The 21,564-nt window shown below is 41.1% G+C and overlaps 1 protein-coding gene across 1 annotated transcript in view; it reads left to right on the forward strand.

Moving 5' to 3' along the window:
- Window positions 1-21,564, forward strand: part of EVL (Enah/Vasp-like) — a 126,431-nt gene that overhangs the window by 41,155 nt on the left and 63,712 nt on the right. Inside the window, 1 exon segment of the mRNA XM_018082819.2 lies at window positions 14,630-14,798. Within this exon segment, the coding sequence (XP_017938308.2) occupies window positions 14,630-14,798 (169 nt within the window).

A 21,564-nucleotide genomic window follows, 5' to 3' on the forward strand; every position in this document is an offset into this window, starting at 1 on the left:
TTTATACCCATCTTGAAAATGGCATTACCTTTTCCATGATGGAAAGCTACAGACAGTCAGATCTGCAATGTTCAGAATGAAGATAGTTAATCTGAATAAACACATAGACACTGTGACTCAATTGTGCAGCCTGTTTGTGCCCAAGAATGATTTGTTATTCTTCCCAGATGAAGCATATCTGCAAATACCAAGGCCACATTCATTGTCCGTCAGTGCAGACATTGGATTTAAGATGGGATTCCAATAGCCCAGTATAATTTACCTTGTTTTACTGCCTGACTGATGACACAGATGATATCAAAGATAAGTTTCTGCTGCAGCTAGAATGGCTAATTGCTAATGGGACTCTTTCCACCAACTTCAGCAAGGATAGAGCAGGTGTTGAGTCATGCAAAACAATGTCAGCGTCCTGTAAAATGTTATAGGGGATTATTGTAAGATGTAAAAAATGTGGAAGGAATACAGATGCATTACTGTTGTCACAGGAGAGAGCTCCCCTGTGTGTATGCACTACTGTGTGTTACATGGCAGTGAAAGATGTGGCGAGTTGACATGACAAACTGCTGGCTGTACCCATTCCACCTTCAGGGATCCTTCTGCAAGTTGAAGTTTCCCTGTGCCTTTAAGTAAGCTATTATTTCCAACCCATCCTATTCCAAGAAGCATAAATATCAGAAACAAGGTCAGAAACAAGGCCAGGCATTCTTCATCTTGGTGTGAACTTAGTCCTCATCCTTCTAGAACCTGCACAGCAATACCATCTAAGGGATGGTATTGCTGTCTTGAAAAGTGTTTTCCCAATTAATATCAAATGACCTCAGACTGGCAACCTGAACATCAGACAAGCACGTGCCTTTAGAGAACTGCAGGTGATAAATATACAGTTAAATGTGATTTCTGGTTATTTTTTGGTCAACTGCTTCCCCTCCAGTCTCTTAAGTTGTGTTTACATGTGTTTTCTTCACTCCAGCATCCCTTACATCAGAACCCCCCCTTATTTTCACACCTGCTAGGCTGTACCTCTCCCACCCATGTGCCTCTAAAAAGTGATATAAACACTTCCACTGGTTATGGTGCCCACAACATGATGTAGAGGTGTCTCATGATACAAGTATCTTATTTGTTCAGTAAAACATGATTTTTGAATTACGTTACTTAACGATGGATAGCATTAAATAACAAAGGTTAGTACTAGAAATGAGCAAGGGCTAACTTTGAGTGAGAAGCTTCTGGTTTCCCTTTGGGGCTCTAGTGAAGTTAGTATTTTTTTGTTTCAAATCCAAACCCCAGCAATATATATGACCACCCCATAAGTCAAGAGCTACAAAAAAAAGTAATGTATGCAGTAGAAATGACCACTGCCTACAGCTGCTGAAACCACTCGTCATAATGTTTACTAAAATCTAAGGAAAAATGCAAACTGAAGGTGAAAACACATCAGCTGTGGAGCAACGTTGGAGGACAGCATATGCTTGGTGACATAAATATGAGAATGTTTTTTAACTGATACCCCAAATAAGTTTATATTGGCACTCAGATCATTTCTAATGGCTCTTTAGATCAAGGGCATTGCTATGCTTTAACATCAAAAGGAAGTTATGTGGAGAAGCTAAGTACACCTCTTAAAATCTGCAGTACAGAAGAGGGTTTACAACACTCTAATTCTCAGCTTCTGGAAAAGACAGGAGATAGTACACCTCATCTGAGGCTACTGGTGGGAGCAGTAACTGATCTTTACCTGCTGCTGGAGGAGCTGTGGATGGTGTGGCTGGTTCTAACCATAGGTACAGAGGTGCCTTCTGTCTGCAGCAGGGAGATGCCAATGCTGGTGGCTGCAGTGAGATTGCTGGCATGAAGGCTTAGAAGATACAGTCCTTGGTGCCACTGGCTGCCATGAAACAACATGAAAATGTTTGTTTAATAAGGACTGTAAAATGTCCCCAGCACTCAGGACTCTTAAGTATTTTCATAATTTCAGGGGGACTTTTCCTGGCAGACTTTGATCATATTAAATAGATTTCCCATGATATCATAATGCTCCATTTGTTATAAATGTGCTGATTTGCGGATGTGCAATTAGCTGACTCAAGCAAAAAACCATTGTAGATATCCTGTGTATGAAGTGGCAGTTTATTTCTCTCCATATGGTCTATAACTTGTTCCATGCTGCTTACCATGGGGTCTGGGCTTACTGCCCATTGCTCGTCACAGTTTATAGAGAGGAAAATTGAAGGCAACCATGGAGTTAATTCTTTGCAATACAGTTATTTCCTTAAGGCAATACCTAAGCTGTTTGCATCAGCCAAAACCATCCCCTTGAAAGCAGGTGAGTCCCGACTGTTCCCTCTGCGGAGTGAGGGTTAGAGAGGAAATTGTCTTAGCAAAGGGCACTGCGTGAATTCACAGCCAGGGGCTTCCTGGAAGGAAAAAATAGGACTCCCCAAATTCTGCATAACTCAGGTCCTTTAAAAGACTTTTTTTTTCTGCCATATGTTTATTTATCACTACTTGAATGGATCTATACCAATGTTAAATCTTGTCCCTCTTAAGTCCACGAGTAAACTTCCTTGGACCTCAACCATGATGGGATTGCATTCTAAAGTAATAGTCTCAAGAAGACTCTCATTTTCAGCACAGGAACAATTGTTTTGCTGTCAAAGTGGCAGTAGGAACCATACCTCACTGCACATTTTTAACTGTTCTAATACTAAATAAGTATATTCTGCTCTCCTCTCTGGTATCTCTCTTACTCCTTTCAAAGGAGTGGAGAGCATGGAAAAAAAGAGATTTGAGAGAGCAATAGCATATATTAATGTACAGGGTTAAACTTTCTGAGGAAAAGGAATTTTTTTGTCTCATCAGCATGTTTAACAGTTGCAAATCTCTGTGTATGAGGAAATGTCTTACATTAAAAGACTATTAACAGCTGTGAAATTAGATTTACAAATCTGAATATATATATCTGCATATTTTTATGCTGTTGCATAGCATTTGTGCATATATTCATGAAATCGTGATGTAGTTTATGAAATTCGGGTGTACAGTTGCAGTGTGAACTTTCAGATTTCTTAATCATGAGGTCGGTAAATGAAAGACTTGCCATCTGCAAATTTTGAAATTTGTGCAATACAGTATGATGCTTTTGGAGAGAAACAGAATTAAAAACAACAGATATAAATGTATAAAGATATTGGGAAGGTGTGAAATGCGTATTATGAAAAAAGTGGTTTAATCGTGTCTACTCAAATAACTCTTAGGTGGGTACAGTTTTATATTATGATGGGGGGTTTAATAGTATGCACAACACATTCCACAGTGCTTCATTTCATTCTTTAAAATTGTCTGGGTTTTGTGTTTGGAGATGAGTCATTTTGAGGCTGAGACACTCACTTTTCTGGGTTCAGCCTATAGCTCTAAGGATTGAAAAATATATGACATTATTATCGTATACAAATCACAATTCATCTGGTAATGAAACTCTCCAAAAGAAAGCAAATACAATACTTGGGTGTCCTTGGAACATGAAAACCTAGTACATGACCAGCAGACGTGCTACTCAGAAACCTATGGGAATATTCATTTAATTGCAACTAAAGCTTCGCTTCTGTGTTTAGGAATCCTGATCTGCTCACACAGATCTCAACACATGACTGAAATAATCTGTTTATCCAGCATATGGTCCTTTGTGAGGACTGGATAGAAGTCAGCTACTCGGTCTTACGTGTCATTTGTCACAGAGTCTTTTCCTTCTAAGTGCTCCCTTTCTAGTCCAGGGCCATGGAGGCATTTTAGCAATGCAAAGAGGTGATTAGAGGCACTTCTGCTGGAATGTATGCTGCAGTGCTTAATGAAATTAATTTGGCTTATCAAAGGGGCACGGAGAGGCAATGCTGGGCTTTGTCCTACTCACTGTCACTATTTCCTAGGGTGACATTGGATGTGTCAGTAGTGCTCTTTGCTGTACTTTTGGCATGCACGGTGCTAGCAGGAGCTGGGGGAAGGCTGGGAGTTTTCAGGTGTGCTCAAAGGTGTTTGTGTTCAGGAGAAACAAATCTTTAAAACCAGGCTTTTCTAGCTGATATTATTGTAGCTGATGTTTGTGAGTAAGGAGAATCATATCCGCTTGGTTTAGCAGGAAGACTATTCTGACTACTAAGTGCTGTCTCCTTCCCCCCAAATCAGTGACCATATCTGTCTCAGACACAAGACATCAGAGAAATAAAAAGGCTCCTCAGATCTTTACTTAGTCCATCTTCCTGTATCCTTCTGTATAGAACAGTGGAGACAGTGTGGCTGATCTGGGCAATTAGTGATTTGTGTCCATACTTATTTGGAGATGCATTTTTCAGGTTATGTCCTTTTCTAATACGTGCAGTAAAGTACTATTTGCACTGACAAACTACAATAATAACCTAAGCAGTGTGTGAGCTCTACAGAGAAAATGCCACTTGACTCCAAATGATGTCAGATTTTAAATTCATGAAAAGCAGGATTTTTTGAGTAAAACAAGGTAGTACCCAAAATGCACAGAGATCTCAAAGCAGAAAGGTGTAGCATCAGGAAAATGCAGCCAAATAGAAATCCTAGGAATATGATAATAAAATGCTTCATTAAACAGAAAAAAAAATAGAGCAAAAAATCACAGCAGAAAAATATGTGCTCGAATGTCAGTAAGAACTTTATTTCACATTGATTTTAAACTTCCCCATCAGTTGAAAAATGAAACTCTTCAGTCATACAGAGAGTTTCTGCAGAGGAACCAGACACTACATCTGAATGGGCCATGCACTGCCAATCATGAGAGCAACCAGATTTTCACACCCATGTTTTTACTAGGTGCCATTTCACCAACAGTTTCTGTAGGTCTTTCAGTTGAACCATGAAAGTAATCTCTTGTAACAGGAAAACCAGTGAAGGTGAAAAACACTCTGCTCCTCTGCTCAGATGGAGCAGTGTTTGCAGCCCTTGCTCCCCAGCAGAAACTGCGCTGAAGGATTTATGTATCTGGCGTGCCTTGCCAAATTCAGCCTATTTCTTACACTCCTGTCTTCTTGATGTATTAAACAGGGATCTAAGGCTATTCAAGTGTATGTTGCACTCTGCAACCACTGCAAGGATGTCAGGAATTGTGCAGTCTCCTGAGGTCTGGTCTCCTCAGGGCTCTGCAGGTTTTGCGCTCATTAGTGGAGACTTCAGAGCGTCTGGTGCTGACTCCAAGAGAAAGCCTGTGTGCCTCCGTGGTAAAATCATGGGTTCTTGCTGTGTTTCCAGCAGTTCTTCAAGAGCTGAGCAGCTCTGCAGTTTGTGGGGTGCTTTGGGAAGTTACCTGGTGTCTGCTTGCCTCTGCTCCATGTCAAGTTTGGGCAGATGGAAAAAAGACATCAAAGTAGGTGAGAAATACAAAATTTTGCACCATGCTGTGCCAGTTAAAAGTTTTGGGCTGGAGCTAGACCCCAGCCAGCCACCAGGATCCCAGGTTGGCTACAAGGTGGAATGGGGCCTTTGATACCACTGGGGCCTCCGGGTTTGGTTCTGCACTGTGTAAACACCCATGCCATAAATGAATAACAGCAATTTTTTTCTGGGTCTGAGCTTTGTTTGCTTTTGCTTTTGCCTGGACAGCGAACCTGTTCCTTGAGAAAATAAGCAAAAAGTTTTTAATATCTGTGCCTCCAATGAGGCAACGGCGGCGCATCTAATCTTAATCTATATTGTTTGTACCTTTGTTCAGTAAAGCGGTTATAAGAAATAATACATTTCTTCTTTAAAGTCCCTTCCCCGCCCCTTCTTGTATTAGTGTTACTTCCTGCCCTTCTGCTCTCTCAATAGTGCTTCCCTTTCCTGTTTTGGTTATAAGCCTTCATAGAGACTCCTGGCTTGTCTCCCTGCCAAATTTGTCTTCTGCTCAGGTGAAATAGACTGTTTGGATTTAGGCACACGTGCCGGATTTGAGTGTGTACTCCTGTGGGATTGCCTGACCAGGTCCCCCTCGATGGCAGGCACGTAAGTATCTGGGGACCATGCACACTGGCAGGGAATTTGTTGACCAGAGTTAATGTGACTGGATGGGAAGGAGAGCACATATTGTGATAAACATAGAAGGTCTGTGTTTTGGTTATAGCCTTGTAGAATAATTTATAATTGTATAAAATGGTAATTAAGTTTTTATGGCAATGGTACATTAATATGCATCCCCTGGCAGTGAGGGAGAAGCTGACTTGATGAAGCGAGCGTCCTTCATTCCTGGTCTGCCTCCATCAGCTCCAGGGGAGTTGTCACAGGTTTATTTGCATTTCTTCTGGGATTGAAGGGAAACCAAGGCAAAGCGATGCCAGCTTTAATGAAAGACCTTTATGCTGATTTTGTCTATTTATTTACGAGTCTACCTCTCCTGGTCATTAGTTATGATTATGATCTTTCAAAGCCTTTTCAAAGCCCATGAGTGAGAGCTTTCAGCCATGTATTTTCACTTGACAGTCCAGTTTCAGGTTTTGCATAATGTGTATTTTACCAGATTAGTTACTTCTCGTTTTTATTTCTGTCATTTAAGGGTAAAGAGAAATAGTTTGTATTAATAGCAACCTGATCCAGTCAAGTTGCTTTTTTATTGTTTTTGATTAATTGAGTTCATAGTGTTTCTCCAGGACATTTACTTGACTAATTTTTAGGAACTTTTAAACATTTACTTGGTGTTTATTTTTAGGAACTCCCAAAATATATCTTCAAGGTGGTATGCAAAATCTGAAAGTGAACCACACTTCACTGCAGAAAGAAATGCTGTGTGAATCAAAGCATTAATGGAGCAGTAGAGTTTCTCCATTAGGAGACAGCAGTGACACTGCCTTGTTGGAAATTGGAAGGGAAAGGTTCCCAGATCATGGCATGGCTCTGGGAGTCTGGCTGCCCAGCAGTAGTGGCACTTCTCTTAATCTCACCACTTCCTCTGTGAAGTGTCTTTTGCAAAGCAGGTCTCTTTAAGCATGTTTTAAGATGCTGAGTTGAGATACTGGTGACTGAAGTTCCCCTTATAGTCATTTGAATTCTTATGCTTCAGTTTGCAAAACCTGCCAGAAGAGTGATGGGTTAAAATTAACAACACCACATAGTTTGAAAATCTCAGCAGCATAAACTAAGCAGATGTGCCAGCTTACAAGGGCATCAATCTGTGGCTGCCCTGCTGGCCCCAAATCTCCGCTGATTGGCAGATGTGCTATTTCAGTGTTGCGGCGGACACCGAGGGGTCAGGGCTCTCCACGGACTTTCGCTGGCAGTGCTGAGGACTGAGTTGTTCTGGACTGATAGTCAGGCCCAGGTGGAACATCTGTTCTGCTGCTTTAACATTTTGCATACTGTATTTATTTTTTGTATTTCTGCTCACTTCTCCTGTGCTCGAGAGCACTGAGGGGTGACAGAAGGTTATGCAAGTTTCTCTGGTCATGCCAGGGTTGCGTGCGTGTTCCCAAATTTAGCAACTCATCTGCCAAAGTTCTGGCTTAGTGTGAGACCTGGATGCCTCATAAACTCTGGTTTCCAGCTGACCTGTCTGCAGCAGATACTGGACATGTCAATCAATTCCCACTGGGTATGCCTGCGTAATAAGGGAGAATTCAAAATTAATGTCTTATTCCTAGCAGAAAGGAGAGTAATTCTTGATCCTTTTTCTTGTGGAGGTGAACTGGTGTTCATCTTACTCTTGATAACACTGTAGGTTATCAGTATTTCCATTTACTGCTCTATAAAATAAGGTATTTGTCTTGCAGGTATGTCATGACTTTTTTTAACAGCGTCAGTCTTTTTGAGAGCTGCTTCTGAAGGGAGCTTCGTATTTTTACTATTTTCTTCTAATTATTTAATATTAAACTCTTTAGATGCTGGAGTTTAACAGTGGAGAAAGGTGATGGCCAGGCACCTGCAGCAGATGCTCATTGCAAAAGGCTCATCTCCCACTGGCAGTGCAGCCAAACCCCAGCACCAAAGGCTAATCTTCAATGTGAACAGGCAAACTGAGCAGGAGACCAAAAAATAGCAGCTCCTCTGGGAACTGGACTTCACTTCAGGCTGACTGGGGCAAGGGCAGCATTGTTGTGTAGGTCTCTGCACAAGTAGGCAACCAGGAGTGAATGCAAATTGAGAACTTCTGACCACTGGGTGCATGGGTTGGTTTTTCAAGGGATGCCAGGAAATGGACATAGTCATTGTGACACCTCCATATTATATATGAAAGTGTGACTGCTATTATTCTGAATATCTGCTATAACATATTCAAGCATCTGCATGTCACTGAGGATTAAAAGCTCCTATCTGGATGTAAAGTCCCTGTGGAGCTGCTCTTGTGTGATCAAGTGGCTAAATACTGTATTTTCTCTATGAGGTCTTGCTGCATTGCTGAGGAAGTTCTTCAGTGCTCTGGGAGGAAGGAGGGTGTACGATGGTGACACCAGCTGTGCTGCAAGTTTGGTTGCAGAGGGAAGTAGACTTTGAAAAGGAAGTCCCAGAAGGTGTCACAGGGAGGAATAAGGCTTCCAATGAGAAATGTGGTCATAAGCAAAGCTGGCAGTGAACCTCTGGTGGGAAGGCTGGAGAGCCACTGCACTGCAGCGACTTTATCTGTAATGAGTTCAGATCTCAGATACAGTCTGCATGGCCAGAATGACCTGACTACCTTGTGTTCAGAGGGTGTCTCAGGTTTTTTTGTTCTCTAAATCCAGTGGTCGGAGAGAAATGTCCACCTGTTTCAGATTACTACTTAAACACCTTCCCTCCCAGTCATTATTATATTTGTTATAGTGAAAACAACTTTAAGATATTGCAGGAACATGAATTGTAGCTTAGTAATTTTGAGGTGTACTGCACAGATCACACATCTCCATATGCAGGATTTTGAACTTACATTAGCTGTTCAAGCTGATATGGAGAATATTCTGTCGGCTTCTTAAATCAACATCAGCAATTTCTTGCATGTCACGTTTAACCACACAAGTGTGACTTTCTGTGGCAGCCTCAGTGGACAAGTAGAGTGAGATGTGTTAAATGGCTTGTGCGTTATCTCACACGTTCTATGTGCTGAGGTTTTGTTCTCAAGTAGGACAAACCTGGGGCTAAGTAATATTAACAATTTCTCACACCAATAAGAATTATTAGATCAGTCCAACATAATTTTTAATTATTAATCTTTTAAAGGTTATGGGGCAAATGTGTGGGAGATGGAAATGAAAAATGTTTGTGAAAATAGCTGTTTGCATTTCCTATGAATGCCAGAAAAGAGTTGTTTGAAGGTGAGAGAATAATAAGCAGCTTGAAACAAAGTAGATCCGTAATAGATTCAAAGCATGAGAGCTTGATTTCTGTCAGGGAGCTTTCACAGTTTGTGCTAAGACAGCTTCTGCCCCAAGGACACAGTTGCATCTGTAAATATGAAGGATAGTGGAAGTGTCCAGATCCACCTGGCATGCTGGAGTAGAGCCCACACAATTAGGTGTTTCATCCTGAAGTTAGCTGGCCGTGGATATTTGTTAAACCTTTTGTGAGCATGATTTGGTGACCCTCCAAAAGCTGTATGATGTTGTCCTGGCTCTAGGAGAAAGTATTGTAAACCTCTCCCGTTATCCCTGGAGAGGTGACCTCTGGGTAGGTTGGTGCTGGACAAGGGGTCCAGGGTTGGGCTGGGATAACTCTGGTCCATGGCAGGCTCTGCACAAACCATCTGGTCAGAGCTGGGCTCAGTTCCTCAATACCATACTCTGAAAAAGTTTTGTTCATAATAAGATAACCTTGTAAGTAGAGAAAACAGGTCAGTGAAGGAGCACATTGCAGCTTGGCCACTTGTCTTTTTCCCAGTCAGGGACAAGAGAGAAAAGTCTTGGATACCTTTCAGAGCCAAAGACTTGCCTCCAAACATTATGGTTTGCTCTCTTTTTCCTGTTTATTTTCTATAACAGGTTTTTTGTGGTTCCAACCTGAGATTTTAGCTCGTATGTTTGGATAACCCACTGGTATAGGCAGAGTGAAGCAGGAGGACTTTTCTCTGATCCATGGCTCCTCCATTACCAACCTCCATAGAAATTTCTGTCATTTGTTTCCCCCCCACCCCTATATTTCTTCCTGCTACTTAATCATTTGTAGTCAGCCAGGTAGAGTCAAGCCATGGCACTAAGTCTCGTGTGATAATTCACAAAAAAACCCAGATATTTTCCCAAAGATTCCCTGTGTTATCTTTCCTGTACTCCTTTGTGGCTCTTTTTTGGCTATAGTTCTTGGTAATCATACGTTTACTAAAAGCCAGGAAGAAAGGGCTGCATTTTTTCAAGTTCTGCACAGATGGAAGAAGAGAGAAGTGTTATTTCAGGATGAAAGCACCTCCTCTGCAGCACTGCCTCGAAGTGCAGCCTCATTGCTACTCCTTGACTGTTCTCCCCAAATACAGTAGTACCTTATCTGGTACCTTGAGTTTCACTTGACTCATTTAGGGCTGGCAGTGCTGCTGACACCAAAGCAAGGAGGATATGGCAAATCTGTGGGGCCAGCCCATGCGTGTGCTTGGCTGCCCACACGCACCAGGGTTGGGCAAAAAGGGTCAACACTGACCCTTTCAAGAAGGACTAAACTCCAAATTAGCCAACCTGCTAATTTTTGAAGATGAACCCTAAACACAAGAGATGGAAGAGAGCGGGTGAAAATGGGTTACACAGAATGAAACAAATTGTATGATCTGCAAACATTTTTTTTAATTTATAGTTTTGTAATATTGAAACAATATTCTGTAAATCTCAACAGCAAACACTGGATTTTAGGTACCCGCTGTGAATGAAGGATTTCCCAGTGCAGCCTGCTTCTATCAGATGGGAAGTTAAGCAGATTTGCTTTAACTTCAGGCAAACAAGTGGTACTGGTGCAGATGTTTGCCATCCCATAGATGTAAAGCACTGAGAGAAAATGCTTTCAGAATAAATAAGGGTGAATATTTGGATCCCGAGGAAGAACCCCTTCCCTTCCACATTTAAATAAGATATCTTAAATCTGCCTCAGAGTTGGAGTAGATGTTAAGAGCAAATCTGAATGATTTTGTAATCAAAACCTATGTTTCAATTTTTATATTTTTTATACATCATTTCCTATGGTGGGAACTCAGGTGGATAAGTCTGACTGCACTTTAATGTAAAATAAAAAATCAGTAGGGGAGTTAGTAATATTTGATGTGGTATGTGAAATTTAATGGACCTCCAACATATATCCATTTTTCAGTAACTTTTGTGTATTAGGAAAATAAAGTAAGTTCTAGAAGTCTCCAATCATAATTTTGTGTATAAATGCTAATATCTAACAAACTCTTCTCATGGAGGAGGAAAGTGACTATGCACAATTGTGCAACTAAGACCCATATTTGTTACCTGTCATGTGTAGTTGACATAAGTATAACCAAATAAATAATAAATAACCAAAACTTTTGCTGTACCTTTGTGAAACTACTGATGCTTGATTTACGTTTAAAATAATGTACTCCACAGAGAGTAATACAGAGATTCTCACTGACCTTTCTATGAGCAACATTTTCTGAGCTGTTTTCAGGGAAGTTTCTTAAAGTAGCAGTGGGACAGTTGTGCCTTTTATGTGTAGGAGAGTAAAAATCTTCAGGATAAAGAGTTACATCTTCCATTTAGGGTGAGACAGCAATCTAGCAGTGGGTCCCTGGGAGCATTTTGGATGTTGAAAAATTGATGAAGTGGTTTGCAAGAATGGATTCCCCTTGTGCTGTACTTGTTTTATGTTCCTTTCTGTTATTTCACTGGAGGCCAGATAACAGGCTTAATCCTGTTTCCATTTAAATGAATGAAGAAAAACTTCCACTGACTGCAGGAGAGCAGGGATTGAGCTCAATGTGTTGTTGCTTTATGTTACAGTAACAATTGGTCATCATGCATTAAATATTGCTCCTGAGGTCTATATCTGTGTTTCAGTCACGGGGCAGTAGCAGGTTATATGCTGTCGATTTTAGTGACAGCAAAAGCTGAAGGCAAAGTTGCCATATCTACTGGAACCTGGATATGGCATTATGAGTAATGCCATGTTAAGGCCCTGGTGTCTGTATGGTTAGGTGTGTTCTTGTTGTTGTATGGAAGGATAATTTAATTAATTTTGACTGATTAAGAAGCTAATGATAATTGTGGGTTCCAAAATTCACCTGAAATGGAGGCAACATTGGGTCCAAGGCTTGCTCTGATTGAAACCACTGATGTGCTCTTGCTTACTTTAGTGTACAGTGAGGCTTGTAGTGACTGGCGAGGCTTGAGGGGAAGAACATGGTGTCACATTGGCCGAGTGTGACTCTCCAAGGGATAATGTTTTCTGGGATCCCACGGGCTCACTGGGCAGGGGCTTACTGTGCCCTAGGCAGCTGATGATCCCCTCACCTCTGGAGCTGAAGATGGAACCTTGTAGCACAGGCAGGTGGTCACCATTCAGCCACACGACTGCACTGAGGGTTATTTTTGGCCATTCTACTTCCACATGGCAAAGCTAATCCAGCGTACCTGCCTTTTTGCTGGTATGTTTCTCTCCCATTCTCCCCATCTGTGAATCCAAGACAGACTGGGCATCCCCAGGCAGGTCTGGAGGATGCAGGCAATGCTGCCACTGCTGCCAAGCTGTGTCTCTTGCACCAGCTGGAGGATTAGGCAGGCTGGAGTGAGCTCAAATCCCTCAGCTGCTAGTGTCAGATATGGAGGAGCTGCCACAAGACATTAGCTTACCTTAAGAAAAAAAGAAGAGAGAGGTATTTGCTGGGTAAGTAAATCAGCAGAGGCACAGCTGTTCTCCAGGTATCTCTCGTAACAAAGCAACAGCAACTGGTGGATGAGCTGAATTTTATAAATTCTGAAGAAGAATATAGATAAAATAATGTTTAGTCTTTCTGATCTGAATATATTGCTCCAATAACAGAATTTAGCGGTTTCCATGCTACATAATAAAAATACAATTTATCCTGAATTTTTTTACATTGTTCTTAGATGTCTGCCAGTGTCCTTACTCCCTCTGTAAATCCTGTGAGGAGTTTTCAGGCTCTTACCCGCAGCCTGGAGGAGGTCTGTGGGCTACCTGGAGGCTCTGTGAAGTGACTGATAAAACAAGCCAGAGTTAGTAGGCTTTAGTGTACCATGGGGGATTCATCTGCCTTGGAAATCTTTTTGAGGCCCACAAATCAGAAAAGATCGAAAACTGCTGCTGTAATCTACCCAGATCCTCTTAATACTTGCAGTAACGTGCTCCCTTTCATTAAAATGATGACAGTGATGGGGTCAGGCGGCTTTGGGTGTGCAGCAGTTGGTATGATTTACAAGGGGTGTAATTTGGCGTGGTGGCAGTGCAGCAATATGGTTTAGCATCACCCAGGAGCTTCTCATGTATTTGTGTGTGTATGCTAGGGAGGTAAAAGCAAACAAAGAAGGGAGGAAAAAAAAGATTTGTGTGCAAAGAGGATTAGTGCTTGATATTGCATTGTGGAAAATTATTTAATACAGCTTGGGCTCAGGAAGGGAGGTGTATGTGTGTGTATATGTATATATATACACACACATATATATAGGTCTAAAGTTAAGAGGACACTCGTGAACTTAAAATTTTTGCAGGGCATATATCCTACATAGTTTCATTTAGGTCTATTTGCTTTTTGAATATCCCTGTTACATTAAAGATCTTACATCTTCAAAATTTGCAGGATTCGGTTTTTTTCTTCATATTAGGAACTCTTATTCCCTCTGGTGTAAGAAAAGTGACTGGGAAGTCAAGAGAATTGAAATCCTGATCTATATTGACATGTCACCTCAACAGCATCATTTGCCAGTGGCATTTCTTGCTCATGATGGGTGTGTTTTATTACCATTCCAGTATGTTAGTCAGGATATGCAAGTAAGAGGTAAAGAACTAAGGAATTACTGTGAATCTAAAGGAGAAAAATAGTTATTAATGCTATACAAAGTGTAGGTACTTTAATGCTGGAATGCAGACATTCATGGATTCCCGTTTCCCACTTTCTTTGCTACTAGGATGAAGGAAAAAAGAGTTCTTGTGTGTTTTGCACCGTGTATTCTCGGACCTCTAAGTGCGTCAGCAGGTCTGGGTATTAGGCATCAGATGGATTAACTTAATTGATTTCTTCAGTTTACCTAACATGGCTTCTGGTTCAAGGTCTGCTTGCTTCCAGTTTTAAATGTATAACTCAGCTGTGGATGTCACGTTTGTTTTGTCAGGAAGCTGTAAAATATTGGTAGGTTTTCATGCAAATGTGAAAGGCTTCACTTGCCAATAGGTACATAAAATAAATGGAGCATTCATACTGTTGGACAGTTTTCATAACATTTATGTGATGCAGGTTCTGTCTCAGGGCTTAATGTTTTATATAAAATAGATTATCAGTTCAAAACAGCAGCATATAAGAGGCTTTTTAAGTCTATGAACACATACATGTCAGCTTTAATTTACCAGATCACAGTCAAAGGATTCGCAGATCTCTTATAAAACATATGTTGTAAGCAGTTCTGATAGTTTCTCTTGGTTTCTTCTCCTTTACAAGTTTGTGGTAAGAAGCAGCAAATTCACTGCCTTTTTTCTTGTTTTTGTCGTTTTCTCTCTCCAGTGAACAGAGTATTTGCCAAGCCCGAGCTTCAGTTATGGTCTATGACGATACCAGTAAGAAATGGGTGCCAATCAAACCTGGACAGCAGGGATTCAGCAGAATCAACATATACCACAACACGGCCACGAACACCTTCAGGGTAGTTGGAGTTAAACTGCAGGATCAACAAGTGAGTAACTGTATCAAGTTTCCTGTAAATTAACCTTTGATCTCGTTCGGTAACCTCAGTTCTACACCCAATGCAACATTTCCTGCTCCCTGCAAGGTGCCTACAAGTCTGTTTACTCCAGTCGTTCAGATTTTGTACAATTTTTCGCACACAGAATGTAATATAGGTTATTACTCCTTATTTGAAAAAAGAAATTTTGGTAGATGCCAGAGAGATTTTAATGTTATTCCCCTCTTCCATTTCTTTCTTGTGAAATGACTCTTGTTTCATTCTGCGGATTTTGCTCTCAGCTCCCCCAAAATTACTCTTTACTTGGATTTAGTGCTACAATAAAATATTATTTTATTTAATTTTCTAAAAATTTAATATATTATATTAAAATCCACTGCTGTCTCACCAAGTGTGATTGTTACATTGCTGTGTTAAGTAATTAGTTCCTTGTAATGCACTTTAAAATCCTAGGTGCACATTGTGATCTGATTTACAGCAGCCTAATTCTGCAGGACCTCCTTGGGTATTAAAGGAGTTATATGGGATTTAGATTACCAGAACTGGGATCAGGCCCCCAGTCTGATCGGCCACCAAAGCCCAGTGCTCAGCCCAGGGCTGGCACGGTGTGGCTCCGGGCAGCCTGGCTCGTGGTGTGCCGGGCAGTGAGTGCTGTCAGAAGCTCCCTAACCAAATGTCACAATTATACCCTAAGCAAAAGTTTACTTGGGTGGAGTAGCAGTGCAGTACTGCAGTTCCATCTGCATTTTAGAGCAGAAATTTCAGAGTTGGAGGCTCTCTCTGTGTATTTGGTGTGAGGCTGGTACGGCGGTGGCAGCCCAGCCTGCCCAGGCTGCCCATCTCTTGTGCTCACCTCGAGCCCTCTGGCTGGCAGCAGAATGAGGAAGAAGTGGGAGATTGATTGATTGCCTGTTGGCTCAGAGAGTGTTGTTGCCTTCTGGGAAGGTGAGGTGAGCAGGGCAAGTCAAGCCAAGTCAAGCTAGTCCAGACGGCAGGAGCCAGGGCACCTCTGAGCTGCCGCAGATGCTGAATTGATCAATCTGCTTACGGAAATGCAGGTGATCTCTCTCAGCTGTCAGCTGTAATGATGCTTGGGCCAATGGGAAAAGTTAGTTAGGTTACATACTGGAAATGGTAGACTTTGCTACACTGTCCATATATGGAGTCACCACTCTGAAAAAGGAAAAGCAGAACAGAAATAGGTGGGTTTTGAGCACACTGGTTTTCAGCTCCTTGCAGTGCACTTTTGAAACGTCTGCCAGAAGTTTTGCAACTGCTTTTATGCTTCTCAGTAGAGCAAAGGAGTCATATTAATTCTATTAATCCCATTCCAAAATAGAAAATATTTTCAAAACTAAATTAAATACAATGGCTTCTTAGGCAGTTGTGAAAGCCAGTACTGCTTTGTACAAAGCTATGCCAGCTGTTTATTTTACATAGCCAGCAGGTGAATGTAAATGATTTTCATGTGACTACAATCTAAGATGGGACTGAATGGCTGGTGTATAACAAGCAGAAGTCATAAAGTCAACATATATATGCAAGGGAGATACTTAAGGGAGACTGTGTACCAGAGGTCTGTCTTAATCAGACTATACAATTAAAGAGTAGGACATCTTAAAAACTCAAATCTTGAGCTGTACTTTAAACATTGCATTAACATTCTATTTGCTTTCAAATGTTCCAGCTTACGGAGAGCCTGCATGCTATCTAAAAATCATCTCAATTAAGAAGGAAGCACATAGAAGAATATATTTTTCTAAAGTTTACAGACTAAAAATCCCCCCTCAAACAAACAGAAAGTATACGTTATTTCCTTAGTCACCTAAAATGGCCTAAAACAAAGTGTTCACCTTATATATGATTGCAAAAATCCAATATTATGAATAAAATATATTCAAGACAGCATGTGGCATAGTAGTATTCAAAGGAACACTGAAAGTCTCAAGATTCAGAGTTTAATATATTTTATATAAGTCTCACATGGAATCATAAGCTTGCTAGACTTGCTAAGTATTGGCATTTAATGAGAAAAAAATGAATTTCAGTAAAAGTAATTCTCTGTACAAGCCATTTGTGCTTGCTCTCAGGCTGTATGAAATCTCACTGAGATTGAGGTTTTGGCAAAAGCTGTTGATTTCCCAGAAAAGACATATTTATCTGAAAAGGACCAATCTTCAGCTAACATGTGATTTGGCATATAGTGAAGCTAATGGAGCTACACAGATTTCCAAGAGTTGAGAAATTAGTTTAAAATAGGTAACACAACAATACCATGGGGGAACAATTTCAACTTTTATTACATACTGTTTGGCAAGGCACAGACTAGAATAATCTTCATGGCTTCATCCCTGCCTGCCTTTAGTATTTCCCTTTTAATTTTTGTTCTTTTATATTACACCTATAATAACATCATTCTTTAACTTTCATCCTCTTTTTCATTTTTCATGTATATTCTTCTGCAGACTCCTTTTTTTGTCTTTGTCTTGCTGCCTTTCTGTTATCTAGCCCTTTTTTGGTGCATGTGTTGGAATTTACTGTCTGCTTATCTGTATTCATCTTCTTCTTTAGCTGAGTGTCTAAAAAATTAACCGCAAAGAGATATGGTTTTTAGAGCAGCAGAACTGGAGCATCATTCTCACCACCAGGAAGTGGTCGCCAGACCTCTTGTTCCCTTTATGTGTCTGGATGACATGCTCATTGCATCCTTTGCATGTAGCAGCAGGACTGGGTTACAGACCAGCAGGACATGAATTCCCTTTTCTGCTTTGCACAGACTCATGCTGGTGTGAGTGGTAACCTTCAGAAAACCACAAACAGACTCTTGAAGCTTTGGAGCAGCCACAGAGGCCAGAACTGGTTTGAAGCTAAGGCCAGATCAGTATTACAATCACTTAACATCATGATCTTTGATGTTTCCTTGCAGCCTTCATCTTGTACTCAATGTTCATAGAGGTCTTCTCCAACCTTAACTGTTCTATGATTCTTGAAGCCCAACAGTCATAACCACACACTTTACCTCCATGTTGCAACTTGCCAGCTGTTGTTGTCACGTGGGCTGTTGTAAAGGTGACATGTGTGAGCTTCAGTCACCATGCAAGAAGGTCACAAAGCTAATCGTTTGGGATATAAACTAACCACAATTTTTGAAAAATAAAGAACCGATTAATCACTGCTGTAAATTACTAGAAGTTCATCAGGTTTGGGCCTGCTTTCAGGAGTAAAGAATCTGGCCTAGCTGTAGCAGTTTTTATATCCTCCCTGTTCTAGCAATCCTGTCTGCTCCCTATGAGATGAGCCTGAGTGCAGGCAGTGTGGAAGGGCCCAAGCCAGTAACAACTGTCTGAGCCATTCCATGCTCTGGAGAAACAAACAATTTTATTGTCCTGGTTCAATAAGCAAGAGCACGGGGATGAGACTGGTGTGGGAGCTCTTCCCGTGATCTTGGCTGTGTTTACACCTCAGGTGTTGCCCTGAAGCTCATTTAATCCCTTCTAGCCCCATTCCCATGAGTCCCATTGGCCACCACCATCATCACTGCTGACAGCTCCCAACTCAGCAGCCAAAAGGAAGGGCTTCTCAGTTTTGAGCTTTTTTATAGATCCTAAAATTCCCGCCTGTCTTAGGGAGCCTACACTTTAAACTGAGGTGAAAGGGTGATGGAGAGAACCAAGTAGAAGAGAAGCAAACCTTTTTTTAGCGTTACAGCGATGGGAACATAGAAAGATGTCAACTTATTAATGCTGTGCACACCTGGTCTGTCCTTGCCATATGAGATCATTGGAATCCAGAATTTAACAGGGTTCAAAACAGCACAGACATTTATAACAGTAAGAAGACTACTTTGTTTCAGGATATAAAATACCAAAAGGGTGTTGAAAAGGAAAAAAAAAAAGGCATTTAAAATGTCGTGTTTCAGTTTTTAAGTCAAATTCTAGGTGAAGAGTTATAGGAAGAACTGTTTGTCATGAATAAATCCATTACTTACTTCCGCAAGATTTCTAGTAATCTTCTCCAATTCACCTATTGTAGACTACAACTGAAGTTTAAAAGATGAACTGTTGGTCTGCTCCACCTGGCAGATGCTATCTTACTGACATATGAAGCTTTAGAGTAACGATCCCTTAGAAACACCTGTAAAAAACCCCTATGCTTCAAACAGGCAGACCTTTATGTTAATTACTGCTCTGAAGCACTCATAATCATCATGTGCCTTGCAGAGTCTCCAGAACATCTGTACAAGACACCTTTGTGCACTCAATCTTAACAACAGCTGGTGAACCCCTTTTCTTTTGTAGTATTTTCCATAAACGTGAGCCAAAATGAAATTCTGGCTATTTTAAGTTTCATTTCCCAGTTTCAAACTCTCTGATTTGAGTTTGAAGACAAAATATTACATACGTAGACAAACTGATGATTACTGAAGGTCAACAGTCAAATTCTGTCTTTGTTCGACTAAAGGGATCAAACTCTCAGAACAGAGCAGATTCTCGGAGTTCCTTGGGTCGATGTTCTGGGGAAGCAGGTTTTGAACAATTTACAAGACTCACTTTGAAAGCCTTATAGAAGCTTACAGTCTTTTTAAACATTTCCTTGAAGATACTGACTGTGCCTTCCCTTGGTGAGTTGCTCCAAAATGATTGGAAAACTTAAAAATTGGTCCATGTTAAAACTTTGGATCAGTAATCCAGGCATGGATGCTCCATGATGCTCCAGAAACTCCTTGAGTGTGACCAGCATCGGTACAGGCTCAGTGGAAGAATGGGGGTGATGTCACCAGCTTTCAAGAAAAAAAGGCAATCTAAGCTGTCAATTATAATGCAAGTTCAGTGCCTCTGCTGAGACCAGTTTCCACTTCATTCTGGTTGGTGTGGCTGCATTTCCACACAGCATGCTGGCGATGTGGTTCCCATTTTCAGGGGACTAACCCTTGGGAGCCTGTGTACCAAATGTAGGCTGCATCTTCCTTTGGCTCACAGGTCAGGAATCTCTCAATGAAATGTGTCAAAACCAGCCGTGTAGGTCTGATTGCTTCCCAGTGCATTTGCATGAAACCTTAATAATGATACCAGTTTGAGTGCAAAAGTTGGACTATCATATTTGTGCCTAAAGCTAGACCAAGTATTCAAAGACTGTCTGCTATGTCACTGTTTAATGATGGCTAAGGTAAGTAAATTCATTCTACTAATAAGAGTCTATCTGTAATTATCTAGCGCCATAGTGGCTTCTTTGCTGGTTTCCATAATTTTTTGTATATTAATATATACATCTGTTAACTATATCAATGAGACAATGTTATCCTTCAAAAACAGGAATGTGTGTAAAACAATTTGTTGCTTATTAGGTGTTCATCTAGTATTTTTCTGCCAATTTAAACTGGCAATCCACTGAAAATTCAGAACTCAGAGTTAGGAGTCATTAATCTTTGAAATTAGTTTTAAAAATTTACCTTTATAATTAAGAAGAATTGTCAGTCATCTAATAAAAATGTTGTTGGGCTAATTAAATACACTGGAGCTTTTTAATTGCAACTGTTAATAGAAAACTTTCCAAAATGCTGATCAGTTGGACTGCAACAAAAATGTATTGGTAGGTTTTCTGGTGTGGGGGATCCACCTCTAACGTAAATATTGTGTACAAAGTTGACTCATTACTGGCTCTCTGTTCCTTTGTCTTCAGTTGTTTCTCCCATCTTACAAAGCCCAGGATGGGAAGATGTGTGCTAAGAGTGAGCTCCTGGACAGCATGCACAAAAGTCCTCTTCCTACTCCTGTAAACCAGTGTCCAGCCCATTTAATTTACATATGAGCCACCCAAACTAGTGTGATGATTTCCACTGATTGACTTTCAGTGAGGGTCAGAATATGTGGGATTGTTCTGGCTCTTGATAAAACTCCAGCCAAAATAAATCCATTTGCAGGTGCAATCTGGAACATTCAAGACCAGAATTGCTGTATTTAAACAATGAACTTTTCCTGCTCATAATTTCAAGGTTCTCTGTCCTTGGTTCCCTTCTGTCCCCAGCCTGTGTGAGCTGATGAAGGGGGAGCCTCCATTTCCTACAACTTTGTTGTTTTCAATGCACTGTGTCTGGTTATGGGAATAATTATTATCCCTTCTGCTGGCATTTTGTTTCTTAACTTTGTGTCACAACAGAGTACAACTGCCAGTGCACAGATGGGTGTCTCAGGGATGTTGTCTGTGCCATCCGTCCTTCTGGCCTAGTAGTGGTGCAGGGGGCACTCCTGCCTCTCCCCTTTCAGCTAGATCAGGTCACACTTTTAGCATTGGAGGTTTCTGGTTGGATCCCAGTTACACTGTGTAGCTGGATGTCCCATGTGCCCTACCCAAGGATAAACAGGGCATTGTATTTAGCAGATTAAATCAAAATATACAGAACCATCCTTCTGCTGCAGTCACCCCTTACCTGGAAAATATCGCTCATACAGCAAGGGAGGAGGTGGGAGCGGAAATATGTGGTTGTCTGGTTTTGTCATTGCCTGTCTGATTCTAGAGGAAAAACTCTCAACACAAGGAGCTGGTGGTGATCAGGTGCATGGGAGGAGAAAAGCAGAGCTGGTGCAATGAGTCAAAACATTTATCTGCTGTAGGGCAGGGTTAGTGCCAAGAGCTCTGTCTGGCTTTTTCTAACAATTGTGCATGATCATCCTCCAAAAGATGGCAACAGCTGCTGGCACTGGCTCCTGACAGCTGTCTGCAGCATCTGCACAGCTGCATCCTGTGAAGGTGCTGTAGA

The sequence above is a fragment of the Manacus vitellinus genome, unplaced genomic scaffold, assembly GCF_001715985.3.
Source record: "Manacus vitellinus isolate BGI_N305 unplaced genomic scaffold, ASM171598v3 scaffold_6_pilon, whole genome shotgun sequence".
NCBI lineage: Eukaryota > Metazoa > Chordata > Aves > Passeriformes > Pipridae > Manacus > Manacus vitellinus.